This window comes from Oryzias melastigma, linkage group LG7 (genome assembly GCF_002922805.2).
Source record: "Oryzias melastigma strain HK-1 linkage group LG7, ASM292280v2, whole genome shotgun sequence".
Classification (NCBI taxonomy): domain Eukaryota; kingdom Metazoa; phylum Chordata; class Actinopteri; order Beloniformes; family Adrianichthyidae; genus Oryzias; species Oryzias melastigma.
This window is the reverse complement of record NC_050518.1, coordinates 30,276,854-30,294,757: the sequence shown is the minus strand read 5'-3', so window position 1 is coordinate 30,294,757 and position 17,904 is coordinate 30,276,854. Positions and strand designations below refer to the sequence as shown.

The following is a 17,904-nucleotide window of genomic DNA, read 5'->3' as shown; positions in this document are numbered from 1 at the left end:
CCTGATGTAAAAAAAAAAAAAAAAATTTCAGATCATCATTTAATTTAAACTTTTTCCTACAACCTCAGTGGCCACCTCATGGTGTGCAAATATGTAACCGTCACCTCCAGATTACAAATGCTAGAGCTCTGCAACCTTGCAGCCGTATTTGCTGAAAAACTGGCATTTAGGTCGCCACTTGGTGTGATTTTGAAATGTGCGACTAACTTTACAGAACAACAACAAAATTATTTAAAATGTTTTCTTTAATTTTTCTAATAATCAAATAAATAAGAAAAAAACATTCAGTTGGTTTATACTTTTCCTGGTGTAATGTAATAAAACAAATAATCAATCCTTCTTAAATGTAGCCCAATCGTTTGACACTTTTGACCTAAGCAATTGGATTCAACGGTTCCCTGTCCCTACAGCTAGGTTTATAGGTGTGGCATACGGTTCGGATTCTTATTGAGAATTTACTGACCTCATCTTGCTCCAACATGGCGGTGAAAAAAATGGCGACTGAATTGACTTAATTCCATTGGAACTGGAAGTAAGCCATCTTCACACTCACTCAGTCCAGTTTTCTTATACAGTCAATGGTTGCACCCTAGACAATTTGTCCCAGAGCGACAGACTTTTTAAATACTCAGAATAAAATATTGTCTGCACTTGAAGACATTACAAATTTTTCTCTACAAAAGCCACAATCATCCTGTTTGTGCATCATGTTAGGTGATGTTTTAGTTTTAAAAACATGTTTTTGACATCTTACTCATCATGTCAGATCCTTCATGAAAGCTTAGATGAAAGTTCTGAGTTTACTGGGAAGCGGGACGAAAATATTCTCTACATTCATGCAGTAAACTTGACTGTTAAGTCATAAAACTTCCAGAAAACTCTGCCTGTTGTGGTCCTTTCAGTGTTTTTTATATGTACAAACTGTTAACATGGTCCAATAATCTGGATGAAATCAGCACAAAACATTTCTATTACTGAATATTGATTAATTCTAGTTATGGGAATCAGAAATGTTCCTTTTTTAATACTCGTAGTCCAATCAACTCTAAATTTGCAGAGAAATCAATACTTTAAAATTTTCTTGATTGTTTTTTTGCTTATTTTTCGCAAAGATGTTATTTAACTTCTAATTTCAAGTTATGAAAAAACAGTCCTCCTAAAGTCTTAAAACCTCCCAGCATCTGCTTGTTCCTTGTGATCGCAGAAACACGCGGTCGGGCTCTAGAACATGAGTCATCTGTTGTCATGGAGCTTCTTCTTCTTCAGCGCCGAATGTTTCGGATCAAAGCGAAAGCATCTGCGTGAACAAGCGGAGATCCGTTTGTGAGCCTGAAGCTACAAGAATGAGCTTCAGATTCCAAAACAAATGTTTACTGTCTGAAGCTGAGACTCAAAATTGGGTTTCTTTTTATTAGTTTTGGCCGCAGCTGGCAGCTCCTATGAAGAAAACAGAACTAGTCCAATAAAAAAAAGTATTGTTTTTTTAGAAATTCAAGCTCCACAGATCTGTTTCACATCATCCTGGAGGAGTGATTATCAATTTGGTTGTTTCTGCTGGGAAATAACTGAAGTTAGTGGTAGAAAACTGATGAAAAAGAAAAAAAATATCCCTTGAGTTTATATTTTTATTAACTTGATCAATTTATTTTTTATCACAGTATTAAATTGATTAACATGTTTTTTTGATCAGTGTATTTCCTAAAACACCTTAACACTGTGTTGTTTAAAACAAAATATACTTAAAAAATTTGTTAATTATATTCTAAAAAAGAGATTGTTATTTCAATATTGACATACATGGAAACATACAGTTTATGTGCCAAAAAAAATATTATCACCAAACTGAGCAATATGATTAATAACAATCCTCCATCCTACCTCATTTAATGAAAACTCGATGTCCTAAAACATGTTTTAAAGGCAAATAAAAAAAATATTGAATCTAAAAAAGAGTTCATCTGTCTTCGACAGGTTCCCATCTCCTTTGTGGACCGTGTCTACGGGGAATCCAAACTGGGAGGGAACGAGATCGTGTCTTTTGCTAAAGGACTGCTCACGCTCTTCGCCACAACATGATCAGCTTAAGCTTTCGTAGTGGTCTCTCATTTTTCAGGTCCGTGCACAGAAATTATACTGGATTATCAAAAAGTGGCACGACTAAAGAGAGATGTATCCTGGTTAGAAGTCTTTTTCCACAAAGAAGTTTCACATTCCCATCATTCTTTGTAATAAACGGGTTGATCATTCCCAACTCAGACAATTCACAGAATGAATATTTTGTTGCTGTTGTTGTTGTTGTTTAAAATAAAATAAAAAAATGCTGGCTCTTGTTCATTTGCATTTTTATTTTTTTGTAATTTAGTTTATTTAAATATGAAGCAGGACTGTGTAGGCAACACAAATGTCAAGCAGAATTTAAGCTGTAATATCAGTGATAGTAAAGGAAAAATGAAGACTCCATTTGTCTAACTAAAATAAAGATTTTTGGGGGATTATGTTTGTCTCATTTTTATTTATTTTTTAGGATTGTTCCTTATTATTAGGAGCAAGCATTTATTTCTGCTGCATTTCTCAGCGCCACCTAGTGTTCCGGATCAGAACTTGGGGACTGTACTCGGTAGGGGGAGAGAGCTGTGGGCACACCAGATGTAAGAAGAGCGCGCATGCGCAAACCATAAGCTAGTAGGACGCCCGCTGTTGGTTAGCTTGTGTAACTGCTGTTCAGGGTTGTTTACCCTACACACGCCCTCTCTGGAAGCCTATAAACCTTTAAGGCCCTAAAAGTGTTTATTTTTTAAGGAAATTTTGACAGAAAACTGCTTAATTGGCCACTGATTGATAACAAACCAATCAGGGGCTTTCATGAGGCGGCATGAACTGGGATCTCACAATAAGATGGTTTATGCTAATGACACCGACGTCACTTCCGCCCCTTTATTTGCGCCATTTTGGATAGGGCAGTTTCCAGGCTGGATGTGTATTGTCTGTCAGTAGAGAATGGGCAAAGTGAAATCCGCTTCCAGGAAATTATAGGCAGACTTTAGAGCATTTATTCACTAGGGCGGGCGAACCCGGTCGTTGCGCCCGCAGCGCTGCGGGGAAACGAGGCTCGGAATTGTCTGATGAAGCTCGCGCGCCCACCGCTCCCGCTTGCCGACCGCAGGGAAGAAAACAGCCCCTGCTGGAGAGGGACAGTCGGGTTGTGAGGGTAGAGCGGCGGCCGGGGCGGCTTGCTCCTCACCTCTCGAGGCACCTGAGCGGGCGAGAGCGGAGCCAGTGTCCCCACGACGCGGTGGTCGACCTGAAGTCGGCGTAATTCGGTCAGCCGGGCGCTGCGGACGCGAAAGCAGGTAAACTTGGAGGTCCTCTCGTGGGGGTGAACCCCGGGTGTTCGCCGCGGCTACCTGCTGTGTGTGGAATGGGTGGCTGCTAAGGTAACTTGTACGAAGCGGATGTTTATAACAGGGCGGGTCTCTAAAAACTCTAATATCCTCCAACTTCTTTATAAGGAAGTAAAATTGGAGTTTGTGGATGATTTTTGAGGCGACCGAAAGCCTTTTTTAAGCAGCCCGTGTTGGTTGTTTGTTAGCTTAGCAGGCTAACAGCGCGCGTGCCCCCCACTCTTTGTCGTTCTGGATCCTGCCAGATGTTAGAGATCCCACAGATGTTTCCACGCTGATGCCGAGTGGAGCTGAATGGTCTCTTATGTTATCGACTCCTGAGAGGGGATGACAGTTCAGCTGCTGGATGATCCAGGGGGAAGGAGGGCTGCTGCTGTCATTTTCTGCGGGACATCTTCACAAGTTTGAAGAAAGTCCTTCATTCAGAGGCTGCAGAATGCTTCTAATGATGCAGTAGTGTTTATTTAATGAAGCCTTTGTGGAATTATGAGCAACAACATTACATGTATTTAATTATTCTGATCCATCTACAGAATCACCCAAATGTTTATGCAATAAATATGTATAATTTGATTGAATAGGTGAAGCCTGGCCATCATAATTGAAGGTTGCAGACATGTGTTCAGCCTCCTCAAGGAATGAGAAACTTTTGCTGCTGTTGCAGTGGATGAAGATCTCCCTCCAGAAGGTGCGTGCACACCTGGATGGAGCTCCAGCATGTGCTCTCCGTGAGAACATGGCTGCAGGACCCAGCATCTTGCTGGAGATACGAAGGCCTCCCCATGTTGGAAGGGAGAACCTGTTTTCTGCCAGCAGAATGGCCTCCTCTTGCATTTTCTCTCCTCCCTACCCTTTTTTCCCCTCTTCCTGTTTCTCATCCTTCGCCCGTCTTGCTCTTACCCTCTTCCTCTACCCCCCCTGTTTTTCCTTACCCAAACCAGTCTCACTTCCTCTCCTCACTCCCCCCTTCCGTCTCATCTCTCCCCTCACACTTCCTTCACACTGGCTGCTCACTCCCCCCATCCTCCTCTCCTTCTCTCACCCCTCTAACCCCCCCTCCTCCTCCATTCCCTGCTTCTCTCTCCTCCTCTTCCTCCCTTCCAACATCACTCCCTCCTCGCCTCTCCTCTTCTCTCATCCCCTCCCCCTCCACTGCAGAGACCTTTTTTTTCGTAGGGGCTGCTGCTTCCTCAATAGGAGGCGCCATTCTCCGATGGTGTTGCAAAGGCAGGGAGACGAGGGGGGGTGCAGGCGGAGTGAAGGGAGGCTTACATAATGGCAGTCCTCTCCAGCGCCATCTACAAGGAGGGGAGGGAAGCAGGAAAAAGGCCGAAGCGGGAAGCGGTCTGAAGTCTTCCTCTCAGTTTTTCCTGGCTGAAAGGGGAGAGTCAGGGGGTGGGGGGCACGAGGGAGGCGATAATGCCACCCAAAGTCCCGTGGGTGGAACAGCGAACCGCCTCAGGTGCTCCCTGGACTTGTTTGACATCCTGCACTTGTTTTTCACCCTCTGTGACCTTTGACCTTCCCGGAAAGTACCGATAACATTAAATTGGGAAAACTGCTTTAGTTGTTGGTCTTTGCCAAGCTGACCGTTTGTTTTTCAGCCACAAAACTTTCTATACAGGTTTATGTTAACATCTATATTTCAGTGGTATTTTTATAGTGTGGCCACCATAATCATTAGGTATCCTGTTCTCTATGGAAGCTTCTGTAAACAAAGAGATTATTGACTTTTTTAAAAGACCCACTCCAATGAAAATCTTGTTTTTGGTGGGGTTTTTTTTTACATCTTCTTGTGGCAAATTTCTAATGATGGAGAACATATATAAAGAATACTAAGCTTAAAATGGCATTTCTAAGTATTTCTTTATTCAAATTGTTGTGAATCAGGAACAGACGAATAAAAATGCTGTTGGAAAAAGCCTGTAGCTGTCATAGAAGCTCCTACGGCAGGCCACAAGCTAACTGCCCTGCTCCATTCTGATGCATTCACTTACAAATAGATCCATGTACGTCTTTGTTTTCCTCGTCCAAGCTAGTATCAGCTTTAAGCTGCACAGCTGGAAAGCTCCAATAAATCTTGTCATTTTTGTTTTACTGCTACTAATCTTGGGTTGGGTTTGTGAGGGGCTGTAAACAAGAGAATGTAAACAAAGGGTTTACCTCCTCCACCCACAACTCGTGCGAATCTCTGAACTCTTGCCGCTCTGCAGAAACTATATTCTAGAAAATGACAGGTTTTTGATTTTGTCTAATCATAATTAGAAAATCACTGAGAACTCCTTTTTAAAAATGGATCAAAAGAGGATCGGTGTGGGATTTGAAACGTTTTGTGTTCATTTGAATTTACGAGTTGAGGAGTCAGGAGACATCTTTACACCTTAATGCATTCTGATTTAAACTGAGTATTGCTGCTTTTGCAGTCTGTGCACGAGAGTTTGTACTGAAAATGCTGATTTTTGCAATAAATCTTGAAGTCATGATTTGTGATTCCTTAACTTTGAATGCGTATGGATTCAAACTAATAATGGGAGAGAACAGCTAAAGTGACACTGGAATTGAGTAAGTTCCAGCAAAGTTAAGACAGTTGTTTAATACCTTTCTTTGTTTTTGCATTCTTGGATACATTTATACATTGTATTTGTATGCAACAGATTTCTCCTCATTGGAATCAGATCACTGCTGTTGTTTTGGCTCGGAGCAGCAGGGCTGCAGAGCGGACTGCTTTTAAAATGAACTTTGCATCATTTGCATACAGTTGAGCGGGCATCACTTCTCTTGTCTGCATCAACACTGAACTGAAATGGTGGCAGTAGATGAGCATGTTTCTTTGTTACAGAGCTGGACACCTAAATGCTTAAATGAGTTTGTGTTTGGAAGAATCAAATGGCAAAATAAAATCTTCAACACTTTTCCTGCTTGAGCTTAAAGTTATTTAAATCTAAATATTCATCCCTTTTAACATTTGTTGAGCATCAACAGCACAAACTTCCATCTCAATGGGAAGCAGGAGCGTTATGACACATTCTGGTGTTTGTGTAACTTGTTTTTCTGAAGCGAACTTCTTTTACTGTGTATGTCTATCAGAAAGCTATTGTCCAGCTCTTTTAAAACTGAGCTCGATAAACTATAGAGTTAGGGTTATAGCAAGGAGAAACTCTATTAAACACTCCACTTTAGTGTTGTTGTGCAGCCCGGTGGCTGTGCAGGTGAGTTTACAGGAACGCTTTATGCTGTATGCAAATGATCTGCAGATTATTTAAAATCCATCATCAGACCGATTGCAAATTGTAATACAAAAGACTGTCTGTGTGCACACCTGCATACATGTGTGGGTTTATTAATGTCTAAACATGCATAAAGGGTTCCTGTGGGATCTTAAAAAGTCTTAGAAGTATTTAATTTATACATTTTAAAATAATGCTTGAAAAGTCTTGAATTGTGGTATCTGAGCCATAACAATTGTGCTGTTTGAAACTTCCCCGTTTCATATTTCTTGTCAAAAATGTAATTTTTTACCCACAATTATTTTGATCAAACGAAATGAACGCTAAACCATGACAGACCACAAACAACAAGAATTATAAAATGGGAATAAATGAAAAAAATGACTCAGAAATTGGTCTTAATTTTTGATGTTCATGTCCTTAAAACGTCTGAAATTTAACTTAAAGGAACTTGCAGGTACCCTATATATAACAAAATATACATACAAACATCTATATAAGTAAATAAATGGTTAACAAAGTTTGCATTCATTTTCTTGACCGCTTCTTCCCTTTTGGGGTCGCGGGGGTGCCGGAGCCTAACCCGGCTACTGATGGGCGAAGGCGGGGTACACCCTGGACAGGTCGCCAATCTGTCGCAGAGTGTGCATTCAAAGATTGAAGTTGTAATAGTTTATTTTTATCCGCAAAATGCTGTAAATAAACAGAATTATAAATCAAATCAATAAACTGTTTGCCTTCATAACTGCATCATTTCTTTTGGGTACACTTGCACACAGGTTCTGAAGGAACAGCTGGTAGGTTTCTCCAAACATCTTGGGGAACTAACTTTTTTAAAGTAGCTTGAACATTTTAAATCCCAGTCAGCTTTGAAACCTTTTGCCTGGGAGAGACCCTGCTGATGCAGAACCACTCCCGTCTTGATGCTGTCCTGAATCTTTAATAGCTTCTCCTCAGTATCAGAGTTCGGCTGTTCCTCCCTCAGCTTAAAGCCTCCTTCACGGCTGAATTTGTGGGTTTCAACCTGTATGACATGGATGATCATCGACACCTGTTTGGTATCACTGATTGATCAAACACCTGACTGTGATCCTACAAAACACCTGAATTTGTGTTGGTGTCTCTATAAGAATTGATGCTGATTGAAGGTAAACACAAACACCAAATGTTGGTTTTATTTTTACTCTTTTCAAAGCTGTTCATTTAGATCTAAATTTCCTCAGCATTGCATACAAAAGTTTTGCAACTCGTGACACCACCTGCCATTTAAAATAAAACATGTTATTTTAAAATATTTTTTTCTGTTTCTTGTAAGCTGTCAAAACCCTGTTCTGCTTTTGCTGTACTTGCCCTGTTTAATTGATCTTATACATTTTACAACTTTTCCTTTAAATTTTGTTTTGTTACACTTTTATTTAGAGGGTAGGAAGGGGTTTTAAAGTGGGTTTAATTAACAAATATTCATATCAGAACCATTCCTCATCAGTTGTTAAACAAAAATACTGTTGTACCTTTGGAGAGTCTGCAGTGAAGTTGTCAGTCACCTGTCCAGATTTGAGCCCCATATGTTTTTGACGTCATGATGAATGTCTCCTCCATGCAGGCAGAATGTTCCAGCTCCCTGTCAACAACCTTACTAGTCTACGGAAAGCAAGAAAAAATGTCAAGAAGGTCCTGGGAGACATCGGCCTTGAGTTCTGCAGAGATCACATAGAGGTGAGCGTGCTCAGTTTGGATAACTGACGTCTGTCCTTCTGTCTGCAAGGTAGAACCTCGAGAAGGTCCAAGAGTTTCTTCTGGACTGTTAGTTGTGATCCTGTATGATTTGAAATTAATCAGATTATGCAGTTATTCTCTCTTTTTTTAGTTTGAAGTGGCAGCTAGTTTTAAGTCAACCCTCATTTTTGGGTTGTGCTTCTGGAAATTGGAGTATCAGTTTGAGCTGCCATTTAAAAACAAACTTTTTCCTCTTTCCTTAATAAGTGTAATTCAGATTATTTGTTTATATAAAGCACTAGTTCTTTTTTTGTATCTACATGGCGACACACATATATATTTTCACTTTCTCTCTTTTTCCTGCATTAGGAAACTAGCCCAATCTCAACGCAAGCTGTTTGTTTATTTTTGGTTTTGTCTGTTTGTCAGATATGTTTAGTGCCTGTGATTCTGCATTTTAAGGCAATAAAGTTCCAAAAAATAAAGCACTAGTTTAGAAATGGTCTAAAAGTCTCTTACACAAAACATCAGAATTTTATTAATGATGATATCTGATTTAATACAGAAAATTCCATTAAAGATGATCTCGTTTGTAATTTTTTTGGCCTATAAGGGACCAACTGAAGGATTTTGACTGTATTCCTCCGCCATTTTTTTTAAATAATACAATTTAAAGATGCTTGACCCTGTCCTACACTTTGAATTGACAAAAAATGAATGGGAAACATTTAAAGAAAACACAGTTTGCCTTTTTAAATTGCTTTACATTACTCTTGCTTGTTTTTTTTCTAATACTGAAACCCTTTATGTAAAATTTAATACGAGACACATTCTCAAATTATGGTATTTAATACAATGAGCTTTGAAATGGTACAGTCCTGGCTGAAATTATTCAGACTCCAGGCAACTTTTGAATTGAAGTAACTTTTATTTAACCAGCTAGTTTCCTCCTGATTAGAAATGAAAGAAGTGTCTCAGAAAGTTATTAGATTAAATGAAAAATGAATCATTATGGAGAAAAAAACAACTTTTACTTTCATTTAACCCTTCCTCTCTCTTTGGGGTCCAGATGACTCCAACCACATATTGATGTGTGATTTCTTCCATGACAAATGTGGACAAAGGGGGACAGGATTTTATGTCTGCCATGGACATTAGTGAAACTCAAAAATCAATGATAGAAAAAAGTTCAGCGCACTGTCTTGTGGGGTCCAGATCACCCCACTTATAATGTAAACAACCTAAGAAGAGTGGAAGGGTTTTAAACAAAGATGAAATATCCAAAAATTGGCAGGGGTTTGAATACTTTTAGGCTTGACTGTAGATAGATTAGTACTAGACAGTATTAGACAGTAAGATTTTATCAATTTTCTCAATAGATTAATATGTATAATTTATCTCTGCATCTTTAAGAAATTATTGTATTTATGAGAGATTCTTTGCCTTTTAGGACTTTAAAGAATTCACTCCTCCGGAGGTCTATATCAAACACACAAGCTGGGAAGATGTGTGCATGTGGGAACCATCACATACCAAAGTCCAGGTCTGTAACCACTCGCCACCTGAACGTTAAAAGCTTTATTTCTGTTTAAGGACATAACTAATCAAGACTTTTGTTGTCTCCAGGACTACAGATCGAAGCCTTTCTGCTGCTCTGGCTGCCTCTTCTCATCCAAGTACTTCTCAGCGTACAAGAGCCATTTTCGCAATGTTCACAGCGAGAACTTTGAGAACAACATCCTGCTCAACTGCCCCTACTGCACTTTCAATGGGAATAAAAAGACTCTGGAAACGCACATCAAACTCTTCCACATGCCCAACAATGCGGCGCGCCAGGCCCCAGGTGGGATTGTGGCCGGCTCGGGCGGGGTCATGATGAAAGACGGTCTTATGAGGAGGACTGGAGACACTGTGGAGCAAGCAGTGTACTACTGTAAAAAGTGCACCTACAGGGACCCTTTGTACAATGTGGTTCGAAAGCACATCTATCGGGAACACTTTCAGCAAGTGGCTCATCCCTACATTGTGAGACCAGGAGAAAAAGCGGGTGCTCAGAATGGGGGTACCCTGGGGGGTCCAGATACCACCAGCGCTCACAATGCTGTCAGTAACCAGATTCACTGCAAGAAGTGTCTGTTTGTTCCTCGGACCTATGAGGCGCTGGTTCAGCACGTCATTGAGGACCACGAGAGGATTGGCTATCAAGTCACCGCCATGATCGGGCACACCAGTGTGATAATTCCCCGACCCAAGCCCATCGTTATGTTCCCTCCCAAAAGCCAGGGAGACAAGACAATCATTGGGATGGGCCCTAAAGGAGCAGTAATGGCGTCCACGAGATCTCCTGTCTCACTTCAGCAGGGTCGCGCTACAATTCCATCAAAGATGGCCTTCAGTTCCAGCAGTCTTCTGTCAGGATTAAAACACGATACGATGGGATTAAAGGCTCGGACGGGCCAGTCCTTCTCTTTGGGTAACCAGAACACTAAGGTCAGTTTGCCAGGGAATGCCCAGGTTTCAGTGCCCCAACAGTCGCACGCAGCAAAGCAGCTAGTTCCTAGTGGGAGTCTGAGGAGCCCACTTGTGGCCGGTGCTACTTCTTCACTGAAGTCCAACCCTCTTGGTTCCCGTGTTCAAGCAGCGGCTACAACAGTAGCCTCTGTCACTGCCAAGAAAGGTGGCTCCTCGGTCCTGGGCACTTCCTACACCCAGAAGTGGAAAATATGCACCATCTGCAATGAGCTTTTTCCAGAGAACGTGTACAGCTCTCATTTCGAGAAGGAGCACAAGGCAGAAAAAGTTCCCGCTGTGGCAAATTACATAATGAAGATTCACAACTTTACCAGCAAGTGTCTGTACTGCAACCGCTATCTACCCAGCGACACGCTGTTGAACCACATGTTGATTCATGGCCTGTCCTGCCCTCACTGTCGCGCCACCTTCAACGATGTTGAAAAGATGGTAGCTCACATGCGGCTGTCGCACCCAGACGAAAAGGTGGGTCCTCGCACAGACTCTCCCTTGACCTTTGACCTCACTCTGCAGCAGGGCAACCCTAAAAACGTGCAGCTGATTGTCACGACGTACAACATGAAGGACGCTCCTGAGGAATCGGTGGCATTTCATGCTCAGAACAACAGCATCTCAGCATCATCCGTGCTGTCTGCCTCTCTGATGGCAAGCAAGAGGCTGATGCCTCAGCAGCCACCCAAAGCGGTTTTAGGACATGGCGACCATCCGGCAGTCAAGAGTGCCCCTCAGACTTCAGTTCCCTATAAGAGGGACGTGGGCAAGACGCTGTGTCCTCTCTGCTTTTCAATCCTCAAGGGACCCATTTCAGACTCTTTAGCCCACCATTTGAGAGAGAGGCACCAAGTAATCCAGACAGTTCACCCTGTAGAAAAGAAGCTGACATACAAGTGCATTCATTGTTTGGGTGTTTATACAAGTAACATGACTGCTTCAACTATCACTCTGCACTTGGTGCACTGTCGAGGTGTCGGCAAGGCCCAGAACGGGCAGGACAGTCGGTCGGTTCAGTCCTCTCGCATCAGCCAGTCTCAGAGCAGCGGCGTTAAACGCGCAGCTTTCGACAGCTCTGATGCTAGTGCACCTAAACGAAGGAGGCCAGGACCTCCGGGTGAAAGAGCCCACCCGCGGGATTGTAATGGTCCCTCTGCGTTTGTAGAAGATCCTGACGAACCCATAGTTCTGGCTCTTGACCCCAAAGGGCTGGAGAACCAGTCGTACGAATCCAGGAAAGCTTTCCTGACAGAGTATTTTAACAAGGCGCCATATCCAACACAACAAGAGGTGGAGAAACTGGCGTCCAATCTTTGGCTCTGGAAGTCAGACGTCTCGAGCCACTTTGTCAGCAACAGGAGGAAGTGCACGCAGGAATGTGAAAGCCAGAAAGCCAATGTGCTGTTGGGGTTCAGTATGTACGAACTTAGCAAAGTCACTCATGAACTGGCGCTTGCCAGCGAAGGGGTGTATGAGTGCAGGCATGGCAAACGGCGGACATCCAAGTCACGCATGGGGGTGTCGGAGCAGGCTCTCAAGAGACACAAGGAGGCGGTGGCTGCCAATGGAGTGACTCTTCAGAAGGACGGAAAGCCACTCAGGGGTGTTCAAGGTACAAACGCAAAGCCATTTGGTCCCGGTCTTGGCTGTGCCAGCCGGGACCAAAACAAGACAATCAGCAGCACCTTACTACAGAAAACCCCTTTAGACCTTTCTGAGCCCATTGCCATCGACTCTGACAGCGAAGAAGAGGAGCAGCTGAGGGATAATAAGGGACTAGTACGAGGGGTTGGTCTCCATGGCAACCAGCAGCTGTGTGGATCTAAGGAGAGGGTGGAACTATTGACGGGTACCAAGACCCTTTCAGATCTTGACGACATGTCGGATGATGATGACGACGATGATGAAGATGATGACGATGATGAATATGACGATGATGATGATGAAGGGACACATGTGGAGAATGGGTTTGGAACCACACCGGGCTCAGAAAGACCGACTCTTAAAGGAAGGGATCCGCTGCCCATCATAATCCCCAAGTTTGTCCCGTCATCTGCAAGAAGCGGTAGAGACGGCGCTCAGCTGGGCAAGCAGCAAGTCTGACTAACGGAAAAACCAAAAATGATTTTCAGTCGGACGTCCGTTCAAGATTTGATCCTCGCCCAACCGAAGCAGCATTGGGGCGGCGGAGACGACTCAACACAAGCCATCTAACAGCATCTGAAGGCAGGACTCTGAGCAGCTAGGATTTAAACAAAGATTCACAAACTGGTTGTTGTGTTTTACAGAAGAAAGACGAGGTGCAAAAACTGAGGTCACACCAAACAAACGTTGAATTTTTTTTGCCTTCTCTGTTTCTATCACTGACGTGAGGAGTTTTAGCATTGATTTTGCCACTGGGCTTTTCAATGTGGCTAGAAAGTGAGTTGTTTTGAAGCTTTTAAGCTGATGAGATAATCCATAATTTTCATGTAGTTATTCTCAGATTTGTTCTGTAAATTTGTACAGTCTTTTAGACTTGTTTGAAAAGATGTTGCTGTAAATGTTTGCTTAAATATTTGCTTTTACCTGTGTGTAAGGTAGTCTCATCTGTTCTCCATCCCGATGCTTTGCAATAAGTGTGGCTTTGGTGGCTCGTGTTTTCTCAGCTTTTTCTTTGGAAATTAAAATTACACATAAATTAAGTTTGTTTTTTTTCTTTTAGAATTATTTTAAGTTGACTTTTCTATAATTTCTGACTGAAATATTCCAAACATCTCTTGTTTGATAACAGAACGGTGGAGCCTTAGCTTTGTCTAAACTGTATTTTAATTTCTATACTCACCCAGTTTTAACTCGTTTTTTGACGTACCCATCCTACTGGCGGCAAAGGTTAAAGCACCTCTCTTTTTTTTATTTATTTATTTTTTTTTGCTGTTCTTTTCTCAAAGATGGTTGTGTTCAGTGATGTGTACTTGGTTCGTCTTCATTTATCACCCCCCACATTTATGAAAAATAAAGTGCTGTCATTGTGATTCTCACAGAACCAGTGACCGTACGTTTACTGCAGATCCACTTTGGATGCTTTTAAAGGTTCAGGCAATTTTTTTTTTTTTGGAAATCTAGGTAAATGTGTTTTTACACCAGGGCTGCCACGATTAGTTGATTAGCCATTGACTAATCGACAATTGAAATAGTCTGCAACTAATTTAATAGTCGATTAATAGTTTCTTTTTCAAATTTTATCTCAAAAATTGAGTGCACGCTTTCTAATGTCTTCGACAAACGTGCAATAGTGCTAATCCGGTCAATAGTGATGTCACATGGAGTTCAAGGAAGGCTTGGGTTCCATAACACGCTAACGGAGCTTGAAAGTGGGAAATGTGTAAAAAAAATAAATAAATAAATAAATAAATAAAAGAAAATAGTGAACAATGCAATATCTGCAAGGCAGAACTTGTATTTTATGGCAGCACTACGGTGATGCATAAACACCTGAAGAGGAAGCCCGATGTGCCTATGATTACGCTGAAGAACGATAGGCGTTTAGATAAGCTAAGCTAACATTAGCGTAAACGGGGAGCAAAAAAAACCTAAGGATAATTAAGATGAGTGTTTTACATCCAGTTTAAGCATGAACCGATTAGTAGACTAATCAGGGGGGAAAAAATCAACGATTAGTCGACTATTAAAATAATAGTTTGTGGCAGCCCTGTTTTACACATTGAAGTGATAATGTCTTTTTTATGGAGAAATTGGCTCAGCCATATTTCTATTTGGAATACACAAAAATTACTGTTTTTGTCACAAATTTGATACATTTACACAATCTGAAAAAACAAATCATAGAGTAATAAATTATAAATATGAACAGATTCAAGAAGTAGAAAGTTTGATCAGATCCAGTAAAATGAGTTTGTAAATTATTCCTTGCTTTCAAAATAATTCATCCCACTTTATAACTGCTTTTATTGTTAAAATAAAAAAGCACCATTCTTGTTTCTTTTTTGTTCCAATCGTTTTGTAACTTCTAAAAAAATGACAGTCTCTGCTCAGAAAACATCCATTTATCTCCAGTGGGAACCAGAAACCATTGAAGCGGCTGCTTCTTTTGTACTACGTCCTTATTTGTATTATCTGTACTATACAGTTTTATTCCATCACAATATAGATCCTAAAAATAAATCAGACTTCAAAATCAACCTCAAATTAGACAGATGTTGAAGTCTATCTAGGTTATTTAAACAAAACTTACATTCATTAAGGAAAAACTGATGGAAATGTTTGGATGTGGTTACCAAAGGCAAAGAGAAGTTTTGTCACTTTTTCCAGTTTCTATTATTATTATGTTGTGCAAGTTTGTAACTGAACTCTACAGGTTTTTTCCAGCTATTTTTAAGGGGACGTTCATCACCAAAGAAACTTTAAAGGAGGTGCTGTTCATATTTATGCCTGGGAAATTGAGTCCACTCACAGCCAATGAGCAGCTCGACTGTAGCAACTGTTTAGTGCGGGGCATCTGCCCCACAAATGTTTCGTCTGACCCATGCAGACTTGAGCCAGCAACCCTCCAAATCAAGGTTCATCTCATCAATCAAGAGGACATCACTGCCCAACTTTTGACCTTAATTAATCCTGATTAGATGATCAAACTGTATGTTGGTTTTAGGCTATGATCAAACTTTATTTCTTATACATCCCCTCAAAATCAATCATATTTTAAATTTGAAGGTTTCATGACATCTACATGTGAGCGAAAGAGATTTTTTAGACCCTTGTGTTTTTGTCAAGACGTCGTTTGATTTAGGGTTGTTACCTTAATGGAAGTCTGTCACAGTTGCCATGGCAAACTCCTGAACCTGGATGTTGAAAGTTTTTTTTTAATAGATCTGAAGTACAGCATGTACCAAAGTTTTACTTTGCAGCCTTGATTGTTTTTAGTTTAAAAAAAAAAAGACTATAGACGAAGGCAGGAGTAGAGGTTATGAGAACTGCTTCATTATAAAGAAAGTCGTTACAGGGAAGCAGTAAGTTATTTAGAGAAGATAACAATGATTTTATTGGAGAAAAGTTGAACTTGGTGGAGTTTGTGGTGATGCTACTTATGCATCTTCATTCAAAACCTTTTCAGTTGCCATCCTGGGAGCAATGGGATGTTAAAAGCCTGGGAAATGGACACCGGGAGGCAAGACTCCTCGGCTAACTGGTGAGTGTTGCTATGCCTTTGTGAGGAGTGGGAAGGAGGGAGAGGTGGGAGATGCTGGAGGAGAGAGGCCTGGCAGACTGAGGAGGAGGCGGAGGCCTCATCTGCAGTGCTGTGTGCAGAGGGAGAGCTTAAGAGAGGGAGGGGGGATGGAGAAGGGAAGAAAATTGGGTGGAGGAGGAAGAAGCTTGGGTGGGGGGGGGAGTCGGGGCAAACACAAGGGACTCATAGATGGGTGAAGGAGAGAGGAGAAGGAGGTGACGGGCGATTGTAGGCTGTCGGACACAAAGAGGATGCTAAGACAATGAGGACCCCTGTCGCTAACAGGACAGGGGGCGGGGGGGGGGGGTGGTCACAGTTTGACATTTGACCCCACCTGACCTGCTTTGTGCGTCCACCTCAGTGCCATAACCACATCCAAAAACACAATAAGTGGTGCTGATCAGAGCAGGAGAGGTTAGGGTGTCTGCACATGGCGCCCCCTGTGGGAAGTAGGTGGAAACTGTCATTGAAAAGGTGGGAGGTGACTTTTTTTTTTTTAAAAGCATATTTTTTCTCCTGTTCTTTGTGGGTAAGTGATGTGACACGGCTTTCTTTTGACAGTTTGATACAGATGGAGGTCAGGGTGTCGCACAGACCGGGACGACAACAACAAACTAACCAGAGGCAGCTGGGCTGGGAGGATGGGGGGGGAGGCCAAAGAAAGGCTTAGCAGACTGTGGGGAGACAAGAGGCCTCATCTGCAGTGTCTCGTAATGGAGGTTGGAGAGGGGGAGGAAATGGGAGACGAGAGAGATGGTTCCCACCGCTAGCGCCTCCTTCAGCTTGAAGCTAATTATGAACAAGACGTTCAAATTATTCATGAGATAAATGCTGTGGACCTTTCAGAAAGAAAAGTTTATTTTCACAATACAAAATTTGGCTTCGGTTCTCATATTTGTTCCTCTTTTTTTATGTGCCCGAACAAAATCCAGGGTCCTCATTTAGGCCAACGATTGGACAAACAACCGTAAAAAGGTAACATTTAAAATAAAAAAAATAAAAATACATAGAAATAGAAAAGCAGTGTGAAAAACAGAACACCCCAAGACATTATCATGCATTTTTTGAGAATTCAGTCTAAAGTATCTGATTATATGGAAGTTTTTTTTATTAACAGCCCAAAGTACATTTTTTAACTTATATAATTGGTTTGCTGAGACTTTAGTAACAAAAAAATAAAAGCTCCTTATTTGCTTTTTCCCAATAGGAAATTTCTGATTTTTGCTCAGTTTTTGCAGAAACCTGATTGTGAATAAAACTGATTTTGTTTCCAAAATGACTGGATATTCTCAACTGCTTCGTTTGAGAATCTGATCTTTCTACACGATTTGACTTACAAAGATGTGAAAACATTTTAGCCTTTTGGGGGCATCACATCAGATCTTTCTTAGCTGCTGTTCTGTTGTTGATTTGCTGTTATGTCGATGATTTTTAAAGCTTCATTTATTTTTTGACAAAACACCTCACATTCTTTTTTTAATTAAATTTTCCTTTTGTTATTTCTGTAATCCAACTTTAAGTTAATAAATAACTTTAATATATTAACTTTTTGTCACTTAAAATTCATAAAGACTTTAAAGAAAAAGTCCAAGCAGCTAAAAACAAAACCAAACATTTTTTGTAGCTATATATTCTCTCAATGTTTTCAACCTTTCATATTTTTATTCATATTTCAAAATGTTGTCAGTTTCACTGGGACATTACTTACCTTTTCCTGACATTTCTTAAAATGTTTGCTTTAAATTTTGTGCTTTTGCTCTGTTTTACTGAATAAACAGCATAAATGTTTGTTATTACATAGATGTCAAGAATT

The 17,904-nt window shown here is 41.1% G+C and overlaps 2 protein-coding genes across 3 annotated transcripts in view; both read left to right on the top strand.

The window, feature by feature from the left end:
• dpm1 (dolichyl-phosphate mannosyltransferase subunit 1, catalytic) overlaps positions 1-2,330 on the top strand; it is a 5,929-nt gene extending 3,599 nt beyond the window's left edge. The window contains exon 9 of the mRNA XM_024292045.2: positions 1,972-2,330. Within this exon, the coding sequence (XP_024147813.1) occupies positions 1,972-2,076 (105 nt within the window). The 3' untranslated portion in view covers positions 2,077-2,330. The remainder of the gene's footprint in view (positions 1-1,971) is intronic.
• Positions 2,331-2,917: 587 nt separating this feature from the next.
• Positions 2,918-13,887, top strand: adnpb (activity-dependent neuroprotector homeobox b). Of its 2 annotated transcripts, none has more exons than XM_024293031.2 (4): positions 2,918-3,350; positions 8,232-8,344; positions 9,795-9,887; positions 9,971-13,887. In XM_024293031.2, exons 2-4 carry the CDS (start codon positions 8,237-8,239, stop codon positions 12,968-12,970), a joined length of 3,201 nt encoding a protein of 1,066 aa, XP_024148799.1. In that variant the 5' UTR covers positions 2,918-3,350; positions 8,232-8,236; the 3' UTR covers positions 12,971-13,887. The 2 variants fall into 2 exon arrangements, with proteins under 2 accessions (XP_024148799.1, XP_024148798.1); XM_024293030.2 differs by lacking the exon at positions 2,918-3,350 and adding an exon at positions 7,755-7,776.
• Positions 13,888-17,904: the final 4,017 nt, after the last annotated feature.